Source organism: Plasmopara halstedii (assembly GCF_900000015.1).
Source record: "Plasmopara halstedii genome assembly, contig: Scaffold_671, whole genome shotgun sequence".
Classification (NCBI taxonomy): Eukaryota; Oomycota; class Peronosporomycetes; order Peronosporales; family Peronosporaceae; genus Plasmopara; species Plasmopara halstedii.
Window position 1 is genome coordinate 133,115 of NW_020187588.1, and position 12,334 is coordinate 145,448.

The 12,334-nt window shown below is 42.5% G+C and overlaps 4 protein-coding genes across 4 annotated transcripts; 3 read left to right on the plus strand and 1 right to left on the minus strand.

Moving 5' to 3' along the window:
• Positions 1–3,425: 3,425 nt before the first annotated feature.
• Positions 3,426–3,779, plus strand: PHALS_13595 (polyprotein; the record flags this gene model as incomplete). Its single annotated transcript, XM_024729385.1, has 1 exon — positions 3,426–3,779. One exon carries the CDS (start codon positions 3,426–3,428, stop codon positions 3,777–3,779), a length of 354 nt encoding a protein of 117 aa, XP_024579767.1.
• Positions 3,780–4,606: 827 nt separating this feature from the next.
• Positions 4,607–5,185, plus strand: PHALS_13596 (uncharacterized protein; the record flags this gene model as incomplete). Its single annotated transcript, XM_024729386.1, has 1 exon — positions 4,607–5,185. One exon carries the CDS (start codon positions 4,607–4,609, stop codon positions 5,183–5,185), a length of 579 nt encoding a protein of 192 aa, XP_024579768.1.
• A 404-nt stretch (positions 5,186–5,589) lies between these two features.
• Positions 5,590–6,007, plus strand: PHALS_13597 (Reverse transcriptase, RNA-dependent DNA polymerase; the record flags this gene model as incomplete). Its single annotated transcript, XM_024729387.1, has 2 exons — positions 5,590–5,751; positions 5,813–6,007. The coding sequence occupies 2 exons, from the start codon at positions 5,590–5,592 to the stop codon at positions 6,005–6,007; spliced, it is 357 nt and encodes a 118-aa protein (XP_024579769.1).
• Positions 6,008–9,114: 3,107 nt separating this feature from the next.
• Positions 9,115–11,090, minus strand: PHALS_13598 (methionine-trna ligase; the record flags this gene model as incomplete). Its single annotated transcript, XM_024729388.1, has 5 exons — positions 9,115–9,320; positions 9,385–9,524; positions 9,602–9,651; positions 9,716–10,272; positions 10,337–11,090. The coding sequence occupies 5 exons, from the start codon at positions 11,088–11,090 to the stop codon at positions 9,115–9,117; spliced, it is 1,707 nt and encodes a 568-aa protein (XP_024579770.1).
• Positions 11,091–12,334: the final 1,244 nt, after the last annotated feature.

Sequence of the window (12,334 nt, forward strand, 5' to 3'; positions counted from 1 at the left end):
ATTCAACGGCTTGCCCAAGGAATCACAATGCCTTGTTGTTATGCACAAACCACGTCTCGATAACATTGCTCTTATTCTTGATAGTAAATTTGGTGGCAAAATTAGATATGTCTGTGGTCTTAGCAAGTTTTGTTTTCGCTTATACTCGCCATTCGTTCAAAGATTCTTCCTAGCCAGAGCCATCCTCATAATGAGCTTCCAGTGGCAGTATTTACCAAGACTTTAGTGCGCTCGTTTTTCATCGTGGGCACGGACGCTGGAGATAAAAGCTTGGTTGCAGCTATCACCCTTTTCTACCGTTGTTCTAACCCGAGGTAAAAACAGTCTGATGTGCATAATTCTTTGCCCCACCGTTGCCGCAGCTATGCCAATTATTATGAAATCCGATCTAGTCTGTATACCATAAGAAACATCTAGGGTGTAGCCTATGGCTTGGAGCCCCATCGTGGACTGCTTAAACCATGTATCAAAAAGTGGAGCCACCACACCTTTACCAGTAAGCCAATCTGATTAACCCAACGAAATCACAATTATTATGAAGAAGACTAGTGTGCATTTACATGGGTCATTCAGCTCTCCTCGAACAAAAACATTAGTCACTCGAAAAAATCACTGGCTCGCTCCAGTCGGAATCTGACCTTAGACGGTGACGAGCAAATTGCACAGAAAACCAGCCTAACCATGACTACGGAAGGGCAATTCTCACATAAAGATCTAAGGTAGAATCTGATTTTAAATGAACAGAAAATCCATGGTCAGCATTCAAGAACAAAAAAAAATATTCGCGCGAAATATCACAGTATACAACTTTGATCAGGTCAGATGAGAATGCTGTATGTTTTAGAGGGGGACAAGGCAGCCATCGGAAAGATGGCGCTTCAAGCGATGACAGTATTGATTAGGGCAAGTGCTAGTCGAGTTTACTCACATATAATGAAACTCACCGAAAAACGATTCAGCGAAGATGATGCGGTACTTACAGTGGGCAATAAACGACCAGCAGGATGGATTATCAAAAGCGGTACTACATTCAACATGACCCCGCAATAAAAGAACTTGTTCGACAACAAAATTTTGCGACAAGCATCAAAGAAACAATTACACAGCTCAAAATGTTAATCGTCAAAGCAGTTAAACAATGAACGATCAACCGGACTGGGTGATTCGATAATTTGCATGATTGATGCTTTTTGTGTACAAGGCCACGAAAGAACTTTACTGCACGTGGGCGAGCTTGTGGAACCCTGAGGAATTACCGCGTTCATCGTTTGGCATCTGAACCAAAGAACGTATTTCTACACATGCAGTTCTTGCTGTCTTTAAGACGAAGCTCCGTCCACGGAATCTCGTCGTGCCAAAACGACAAGAATCTAAATTGCACGTACTACTGGAGATGCAATAACATACGCTTCCGGTGGCAGTTTATGCCATGGGTGAGCCTATTGATGGCCTCAGATTTACAAGTAGAAAGCTACACCTTTTTAGACCTGTTATCATCGCTGTTTGGATTCTTTTTACCAGCTCAGCAAGTTTGCAGGGCCCACCCGAAGGTACGGAGGAACATATAGCGGGGTTGATTACGAATCACATATATCGTTATCATGGATCGCCCGAGCCATCATTTCAAATTGAAACCACGCTTGATTGCTGCGTTTTTAGAAAATGCTGTTTCAGTAAATGAGAATAAGGGTTTTGATGTCCACAGCTGCCAATCCACAGGCGATCAGAGTGTCGATTGTGTGAATAAACATTGCGCTGTTAATGCGTTAAGACACCATTTATGGTACTAGGCTCATGCCGATAATTGGGGTTGCGCACAATGTGGCTCATGCACGAAAATGTTCACCCTCTTTTTTGACGAACGGGTTATGGAATACCGGCACTTTAAACAGAGAAGAGTATAAAAAAAACAACCGACGCGGATCGAAATCTTCAGAAAATTTGCTGTCCGATTTCGAGAACATCAGTCTGAACACAATAAACCGGACCCAAGATGAAGTAATAGGTAGAAAGCGCCAAAGATTGGTGTAAAATGATAGTATGGGTGTTCTTGGAGGCATAAGTTATATCTTTTTTGGAATAAATAAGTTGTCAGATTCAAGCCCCGCTTTATTGGTCCTTTAACGGATCTTATACTGCCGTAGCACTGTGCACACTGTCGAACTATCTGAGTCCCCCATCGCCGCTACCCAAATTTATTTTTACCTATAGCGCCTCGGAACATGTTCAGAATCTCATGGTGAAAACGGTTGGAGAGGGGAGACGTCAAATCAAAATCAGAAGCAGAAACCATCTGTGAATGCAAAATGTAACGGGTACACCTTGTACGTCATATTACTCTATCTGTTTTTGGTGAAGGTCAAATCTACCATGGTCAAGTAACTAATATCATCGAAGTAATGTTACTCAAAGCGGTGATGTCCGCGAGACACGAGGGGTGCTCGCTATTAATCGGAATATAGTTTTATGTATGGTGAAAAACATTCATATGCTATCTCTGTTACATAACCCTAAGATGACAACCACATAGTGGTGATTGTTGCAGTTGCAGTTGATGTTGACGTTGATGTTGCAACATCAATTACAAGCATATGCATGTAACTTTTAGACTGGATGTAACTGGATTGATGAAATTTAATATAATAACTTTTTTTCTGCATGAACCACATCTGAACTAAAGTGTCAGGTTATGAGCCCAAGGCGCAATATTGAAGTCAACATGAAGAAATCAACCGACTTATTCGGCAATGATAACTATTTTCATTGGTCGTTCAATATGGAAATGGAGCTTGCGCGGAAAATGCTACGGGATCACGTGATGTAAATGAAGTCGGAAGCTGAGATGAAGCTGGAATGGCGTACAAATGACATGAAAACATTCGCCATTATTGCACAAGGGGTCCAGCTAGAACACAAATCGAGTGACTTTGACAAGACGTTTACATGAGTTCACTATGGAAGATGGAGCAAGCATGGCTTCTCACTTCGATAATTTCAGCGAACTGGTAGTTGCGATGGAGGGTGTCGGGGATGGTATGAGCACTGATAGGCAGCTTTTGATCTTGCTAAGTAGTCTGCCGAGGAGTTATGCGATGATTGTTTCTATCATTGAGAACCTTAAGGAAATTCAACTTGACGAAGTGAATAAAAAGCTCTTGAAAGAGCACGAAGAAATCGAAAATGCAGAAAATCGAAAGAAAGCGCATTCAAGGTGCAATTCCGTGGCCATGGTGGTCAAAAGAATAAACAAGGTGGCCGTGGTCGCCAAGATCAGCATATTATCAAGACATGAGACAAGGTAACCGTTGGCTGCCACTATCAGCTCGAGGTTTCACCGGGCGTTGCCATTGCTGCAACAAGATTGGTCATAAGAAAGTGAGCTGTCCATCAAGTGCACACAGTAGTGAGGCACTGTTACGGCAAATATGGATAAAAAATCAGATTGGTTGCTTGATAGTGGTGCATCGTCGCACATGAGCCCTGAGCAAAAGGATTTCCATACTCATAGAGAGTTGAAAGAGATCATTGGTGTTACAATTGCTGATAGTAAATCACCCCATGCGCTTGGTATGGGTGATATTAACATGCGATGCCCTCAAGGTCGCATAATGAAACTAGTAGACGCTCTTTACATTCTTGGATTGGATCGTCGACTACTCTCAGTTGCAAAACTTACCCAGAAGGGCCTCACGGTGAGTTTTGGTATGAAAGAGTGTACAATCTCTCGAGGAGAAGAATTGATAGCGACCGTCTACAAGCAAATAATGTGTATCGTGTGAAGAATCAAGCACAGACTGTGAGTGTGATTGACCATAAAAAAGACCATGTGATTGGAGGTTATGGCATGCGAGATTAGGACACACGCATCATGACAATTTGAAGCGTGTAGTTGTTGCGAGTGATGGTATCCCTGGAGGACTCCAGCGTGATCAAGATTTCTGTGGTAGATGCACGCTTGGAAAGAATTCTGTCACACCATTCCCAAAGCAAATAAACCGTGGTATGATAAAAACCACACGAGTTCTACAACTGGTGCACACAGATCTCATGGGACACATGAAAGACCGTCTACCGGTAGAGCAAAGTATGTGCTACTCTTCACAGCTGACTATTCGCGCTATATATGTGCATACTTCTTGAAGAGTAAGACGGAATTGGCAAATTGTTTCGTGGGTACAAAGCGAAGATGGATGGGAAAAATAGGTGTTTGAATCAAAAGCGTTCGGCCAGACAATAGGACTGAATTCGTCGACAATAAGTTTGGCAATATTTGTGTTGATTGGGGTATCATCCACCAACGCTCTGCACCATATAGCCCTTGACAAAATGGGCCTGCAGAAAAAAAAACCGAACCCAGATGGCGATGGCAAGAAGTATGATGCTGTCCAAGGTTACTGAAACTCGATGGTGGGCTGATGCAGTCAATACTGCTGTGTACCTGTTGAATCGGATGACCAGCACCGTGAACACTGATATGACACCATACGAGGTTTGTTTTGCCTCTCGTTCAGACCTCGATCATATTCTTGTCTTTGGTTCTTGGGGGGGGTACGCACATTATGACAAGTCTCAACGAACCAAACTCGAGGTGACATCATTTCGCTGCATGTTGCTGGGGTACATGGAACATAGCAAAATTTACCGTGTGTTAAATCTCGATACTGGAATAGTAAAAACAAGCCTTTCAGTTGCTCTTGATAAACGCGGAGTATCCAGCATCGATCGTGGGGATAATACGGATAAGCCTAATAGGTATCTTCAGACTCCAATCGATGATGATGAAAATATGGCACCTTGTGTTTCACAGCCAACACGAAACAATGATGTGATCATGGATGACGACTTAGTTGATAACGATGAGAGAAAGGCTTTGGCGGTTGATAACCATATTCCTACATTAAGTATTCAGCATGCGAGTCCACCACAAACTGAAATCACACATGACAACCACTTACTCAGTGGGAGGTATGCAATTGTATTCCATCCTCCAATCCATCGTCGCCACCTTAATCATAGTCAGCATCACGTGCTGCGTGATGTGCCTCACACTCAACAACGCCTCCAGATTGAGTCCGATGCCACTCCAGAAAGATGCATAGTTGTGTTCGAGCCAGTGGAGGAAGACCGTCAGCGCGATGACTCTGATCTTATGGATGTGCGACCACCAAAGCCTTCACATAAATAATGATGGTGGTATGGTAGCATTCATGACCGATGTGTCAACATCATTTAGCGACGCAACCAGTGGATAAAGCAAAAATCATTGGGAGCAAGCTATCCAGAATTGGATTGACTCATTAGTTCGCAACAACACGTGGGATGTTGTAGACTTCAAATCTGGTATTGAATAAAGTGGGCTTTTGCGATAAAGAAGAACGAACAGGGTGAGGTCATTCGATACAAGGCGGAATTCGTTGCACAGGAATTTTGTCAAAGATTGGTATACATTTCTTTGAAACCTACGCACCAGTGGCAAACTTGAACTCCATCCGCATAGTATTCTCAATATGCTATTACAAGGTCTATCGATTTTTCAATTTGACTTCGATACTGCTTTTCTTTTATGGAATGCTCGATGAGTTGGTATACATGAGAGTGCCTGAGGGATTCAACCATGACAAAGGCAAATTACTGAAACTGAATTGTCCCCTTTATGGCCTCAAGCAAGCGGCTCATGTGTGCAACAAGACGATCAACGACGTCCTACTGAAAATTGAGCTCAAACCTTCAGCGATTGATTCATGCATCTATGTTCGAAATCGACCTAAGTCTGTAATTAACATCTGCTTATACGTTGATGAAATGCAAATAGCGGTCAAAACCATTGAAGAAGTGGATTAAATCAAATCAAAAATCACTCAACGATTTTGTATCAAAGATTTGGGTCTACGGAAATAAATCATGCAATAAACAAGAAGACGCTAACCATATCACAGAGCCACTACATCGAGGAAGTAGCCAAGCGTTTCAATCAATCAAATGCACGACCAACCCAGAACCCTTGTGATAGTGGAATGGAGTTAAGTCGAGATGACTCTCCAAAGACAACAGATGATAGAGAAGTAATGGAGAGACGACCATTTTGTCCATTGATGGGTACATTGCAATGGGTACTAAACCAGATGTATGCTATGCTGTATCTTAACTCAGTCGTTTTCTGGATTGCGCTGGCCAGGCACATTGGAAGGCTGCAGTTCGTATACTGCGGTTTTTGTATACAACTCGATCTATCGTATCGACTTTCAGTGGGAGGTGTATAGAAACAATCTCTGGTTGCGTTTAGTGATGCAGACTGGAGAAGCAATGTAGATGATTGACGATCAGTATCTGGTGTTTTGGTGATGCTTTATGGTGGACTGGTTAGCTACAAAGCAAAATATCGGAAGACGGTTGCACTGAGCTCAGCTGAAGCAGAATACATGGCTTTAAGCCTATGCACACAGGAAGTCGTTTGTGCTCGACTGTTAATGAAAGAACTTGGTTACAAACAGTCAAGTCCAACGGTGATCTATGAAGATAATCAGCGAGCCATTGTCTTAGTGCACAATGTTGGTTACAATGCACGTTCAAAGCATATTGATATCCGCCAGCATTTTGTTCGTGAGCGCGTCTCAAATGGTGAAATTGAGATCAAGTACATCCTAACAATCCATCAACTTGCTGACATGATGACGAAGGCACTGGCGTTTCACTGAGCTACGTGTCTCCCGTGGTATCATCTAGTCCTTATCTGATACTAAGTGAAGCGTGAGTGGGAGTGTTACATAACACGCTAGTCACTATGATGACAATCGCATGGTAGTGGTGGTTCCTGCAGTTGCGGTTGATGTTGATGTTGATGTTGCAACATCAACTACAAGCATATGCATGTAACTTTGAGACTGGATGTAATTGGATTGGTGAACCAGGATCTAACAGTTTAGTATATTCACTTTTAATTTCTGCTTGAACCCACACCTGAACTAAAGTGTCAATCTCCTTGAGCCAGCCTATGTTTGAGCAGCTGTTAAACTTTTGGGCCCCGCTTGCTAGAGCATCCGGTAATCCATCTTTTGCGTATTTGCGTACTGTCGAGACAAAGTTTCAAATAGACTTAAATTATTCCACAACCTCGTTGCACTCTCTATTACTTGCCATCAGCCTGACTGAGTTGACGCTGATTGTAAGCATAAGGCACACTTGTATTCATCGGGTCAACAAGACATGCTAAAATAGTCCTTGCTTTTCTCTTATTGGTCTTAAGATGATAGCAAAATTCGCAGCCGATAGAGAAGAGATGAGACGATCTGAAGTTTGTAACAGCTCGCCTGCAAGCTTTACCAGCTGCGAAAACGCAAAACATCTCCAAGAAAGTACCTAGAATAAAACTCCAGCAGAGATCTAACGAGCGAGACCACAGGTAAGAGGGGCTGTAGCTGCGAGGACAGAAACCTACGCGATCAAATGGTTAAGCTGACTGTGAACACGGCCTTGATTTATACTGAGCAACAAGCAGAAGGTAGGATGCCGTATGGGAGGCAAACCTACCGAGTGGCCTTTGGCTAAAGAGGCATTCTAAGCATGTCCTTAAACCATCTAACCATTCTCTTCGCATGCGATCGTGACTAAAAATCTATTTGCAAAAAAGATGAAAAATGATTAGTCGCTTGTTCAGCCGAGTTGTCGGCTAACTCCGTTTTATAAAATCCGTAACAGCTACCGTGTCTTGAACGAGTTTCTATACGGGTACCCTCGCAAATTTAGCATCTGCGGATACATGACGCAACTCAGCGGCTAAGCAATTATTCACTTTATTGTCAGTTTCGCTGATACACATTGCCTTTGTCGCGCCCATATAGCCTCTTATTTCTGGAAACCTTGGGTTTCCAAATTTGTTACCACATTTTATAATGGTTTGATGTTTGCAAGAGATTTCCTCGCAAACATGGACGCCTTTTGTGTCCATCTTTCTCGGTAAAATTTATCGAACGGTCTGACCCAATCACACCACCAAATATCAGATCCACTGCGGAGAAATGCCGGGATCCAGTTCAACGCTTTGCATCCATTAGGGATCAAATGAAGTCGGTCATTCCTCGTGAGGGTCGAGAACAATGAAACCCAGCCCTGAAGAATGCGACGTTTTTCACCAGAGAGTCATGTTTCTTGGTCTTTGATCACAGCATACCGAGACCCGATAGAGTCAGGGCCGTCGGAAACTATGCGAGTCGCACTATTGCTGAGTACAAAGATTACAAGCATGCCAAAGTGCGAATCGATGTGTCTTGCGACGGGACACTTGTTAAGGTGTCAGAAGCTCTTTTGTATGTTAAAGACGCGTGAAACACAACTTGTATCAGATCTAAATTTGATATACGTTACGTCGTGTGTGCGACCTAGCTTTAAATTTGAGCCATGGATCAACTGAGTTCGAAGAGTGTCACTTTAGGTACAAAACTTCGACAGCTGTGGTGCAAGACAAAGTGTCGTTGAAATTGTAAGCGACAATATTGCAAAGAGTCTTGAACAGATTTTGGAAGTTGGGGAAGCAATGCGAGCAGGATGTTTTTGAAATTATGTTTCCTTGGATGGTCGATAGAACAGCACCGTCTAGTGATACTATGCTTACTATTTTGAAGATAAATCTGCCGTAGTCAACGGAATATAGGATGTATACAGCCGTGTTAAATGCTTAAAAGATATACCAGACTGAATGTATACAATATAGCTGTTCGGCAATGTAGACAAATGTGTCTCTGTTGCCAGGGATGGTTCGCGGTAAGGTTTCGCAAATCTGAAGGCGATTTTGAATATATCAGTGCCACTATTTTAAAGCTCAAAAGAATGTACGAAATTGAGAAAAAGAAAAAAACGAATATAATCAAGAGGCTCTCGTCGAAGCTATTTCTGTGCAGAGTAAATGTCAACCCTGCAAATTCGATGCACATGATGCTTGTGTGTCACCGTGGATGTGTAACAGATTTTTACTTTACAATACTCGCTTCGTGATTCTTATTTGCCTCGGTACATTCGCCATACGTTGAAGCTATCTGCCAAGTATAGCCACAAGAATCAACAGGCTACACACGATATCCGCCTAGATGTAACGATATCCATCTAGATGTAATATTGTGTTTAAAGTGATGGTGTGGTTCGACGCGCACTGTTCTTGTGCACTTTAGGAAACGCGACAAATGCTTCTGTATTCCTAATTACAGCGCCCATCAACTCACCATCCGCAAGAAGCGTTGCTTGAGTAAGAAACCGCTTGTTTGTCGGAACACCCAAATAATCAAGAATTTTGGTTGCTGCTATCGGAACGACAGGCTGCAACAAGGTAGCTGTGACATCAAACACATAGTCTTAAATTCAAGCATCTAAAGCATATAAAAGCTAGCAGCTTACCGCTTATGCGCGCTGCATCCATGGATAGATACAGCACAGTATCTAAGCGCTCTTTTGTAGCATTGTATTCATCGGATCTCAAGTGTCTAATCTCCTTTAGAGTTTTTGATAAAATCCAAGGTTCCATAACGGTAAAATACCTGCAATATACATTCAGCAATAAGTGTTTGTTTGATGTGTAATCTTGCGTGTTTATCGGAGGAATGGTAAAGCTTACCGGTTGACGTCATGAAGAAAAAAAACTATCGTTTCCAAGCCACGTGCAAACTGTACAAGTATAAAGCGTCAGAAAGAAAGTTTGATTCCTCAGCAACCGAAATCGAAAATTTACATCAGGCGCATCAAAATACTTTTTGACCTCAGAGGCAAGAGCTTGTCCCTTTACAACCAGCTCCTTCTCGTCGATCGTGAGGAGATCAAATTGAGGGCGTTTCGGTACCTTGCCACTCATAAGTACCGATTTGCTGGTGCAGCGAGAGACCAGATTGCCGAGTGTATCAGCAAGTTCACTGTTCACACGATCTTCGAGCGTTTCAGTGTTAAAATCACTGTCATTTGTCAGCACGCTCTCTCGCAATAAAAAAAAACGCACAAAATCAGAACCATACTTCGACAGCACCTCGTTTGGGTCTATCACGTTGCCTCGACTTTTGGACATTTTTACGTTTCCTACAGTCCAATGAGCGTGTGCCACCACCTTTTTTGGGAGCGGAAGACCAGCTGCCATGAGAAAAGCGGGCCAGTAAATCGCGTGAAACTTGAGAATGTCTTTACCCACGATATGATAAGCAGCAGGCCATGAATGTGTAGTATCCCCTGGATAGCCAGCACTGGTCAGGTAGTTTGTCAATGCGTCCAACCACACATACACACAATGCTTGTTGTCATCTGATCAAGCATTTCGCAGTCTGTTAGACATCTCTAGTCAAAACTCACCATCACTCAATCTTACCCGGCACTTGTATCGCCCAGCGAATCTTCTCACTTAGTCTTGACACTGACAAATCTTTTAGACCTCCAGTCACAGCTGCACGCACTTCGTTGTACCTTGTTTTCGGTACAATCGCGTCCGGATTGGCGTCTAGCCACTCGAGCAATCGGTTTTGAAATTTTGAAAGTCTAAACTTGTAGTTTTGTTCGCGCAACATTTCAACGGGATGTCCACTTTCCTTGGATACTTTAATCATATTTCCATCTGGTCCCGCTTTGTCCTCCACCTGTGTCTCGGTAACGAAACTCTCGTCTGACTTGCAGTACCACGACTCGTGGTCACCTAGATAAATATACCCATTGGCGTAAATGGTCCTCCAAAATGCATTTACGGCTTCGTTATGGTCCTGATCGCTGGTCCGGATAAACCGCGAATAATCTACATTGGCCTTTTGGAAAATCTCAATGAAGCGAGACGACACCTCGTCACAAAAAGCCTGATATTCCTGTGTTCCACTTTTTTCGACTGCCTCCTGTACTTTGAGACCATGCTCATCCGTACCTGTGGTGAATAACACGTCACATCCCTTAATTTTGTGCCAGCGAGACAGCGCATCTGCTAGGACGGCCGAATGCACGTGGCCGATGTGTGGAGCTGCGTTTACATAAAATATGGGCGTGCTGATATACGTCTGCGGTGGCTTTATAGCTGCAGTAGCGAAAAACGAGATCCTTGATGGTAAACAGCTTTGCGTACGAGTAGCATTGCGCAACATGTCAGGCACAAAAAAGTTTTTTTTACAGTATATTTGATTTTGTGAATTGACTTTTTTGTTTTGCATTATGATTTTCAAAGCTCCTGTAATTTAGGTAACAGGCTCAATGCTTCTCTCCTTGACGACATAAACTTGTCTGGAAACTACTTCCTTCTCTCATACAATTCGAATGATAAATGCAGCATTGGGCTCAAAAGGAAGGTGTTCTTCCATTTTGCTCTGACCGTCAGTTAAATGGTCCACGATGTTTAATTTTTTTGTTTTGGAATGATCGTTGATTTTATTTGCTTGCAAATGAAGCGAGGTTTTTGGCCAATGCTAGCGCTCTCTCAAAGGTTATGCGATGTATTCACCACAAAAAGATTAATCCTTAAACGATTCAACTCACACACTGTTTCATTTTAGGATTAGACTCACCGCAGCAAAAAATAAAACAATGGTCTGATTTAAGATCCTTCTCTTAAAGTTGATGCTCGACGACTGCGATGCCCTGTGGCATGATGGTGTCTGCACGGCAATTTATTTATGTCATCTTGATCCACATAATTATGCGTTATATAAATTGTCTAGTTGAATGTTATGCGTTATTTAGCTGGCCTAGAGTCCTCTGGACAGTAGTATCTCCACCCTCACCACATTCGGTGTCGAGTAACACGACGGAAATATGGGCAGGCAAGATGGACTACAACCTATGGACAGGCTTGGTCGAGTATGACAGAGCTCTAGATTGTGATATAACTGACTAGCTATACCTTTATAAAGCCATTAACTGTAGATTAAAAAGTCTCTGACTCACATATTCTTCGCGCACATAAATCCATTCACGTATTTGAATGTGAGAGGAACTGCACTAATTCATACACATACAACGGATTATCGTGCACTCTGAACAGAAGCGGCTTCGTCTGGGTCCATTAGCTCGGCAGAAGCGTAATCGACATTTATTTTTCTAGAAAAAACAAAAAAAAATAATTATTTTTTTGTATAGTGACATATATACACATGTCTACATTATTGTTATGTCAACATCAGTGTAAGTGAGCAAAAAAGAAGGTGACAATTGAAATTGTGGAAGTGACCCATGCAAAACTAGCAAATAGTCTCTAACATGAAAATAATTTGCCATTCAACCGGAAAAATTACGCTTCATTATGGGTTTTGCAGTAATGACCCACATATTTGCAAACATCGCATCTACGAACCAGTTAAGTGTATGCGCCATATCTGCTTTCAGCAATTAGGAG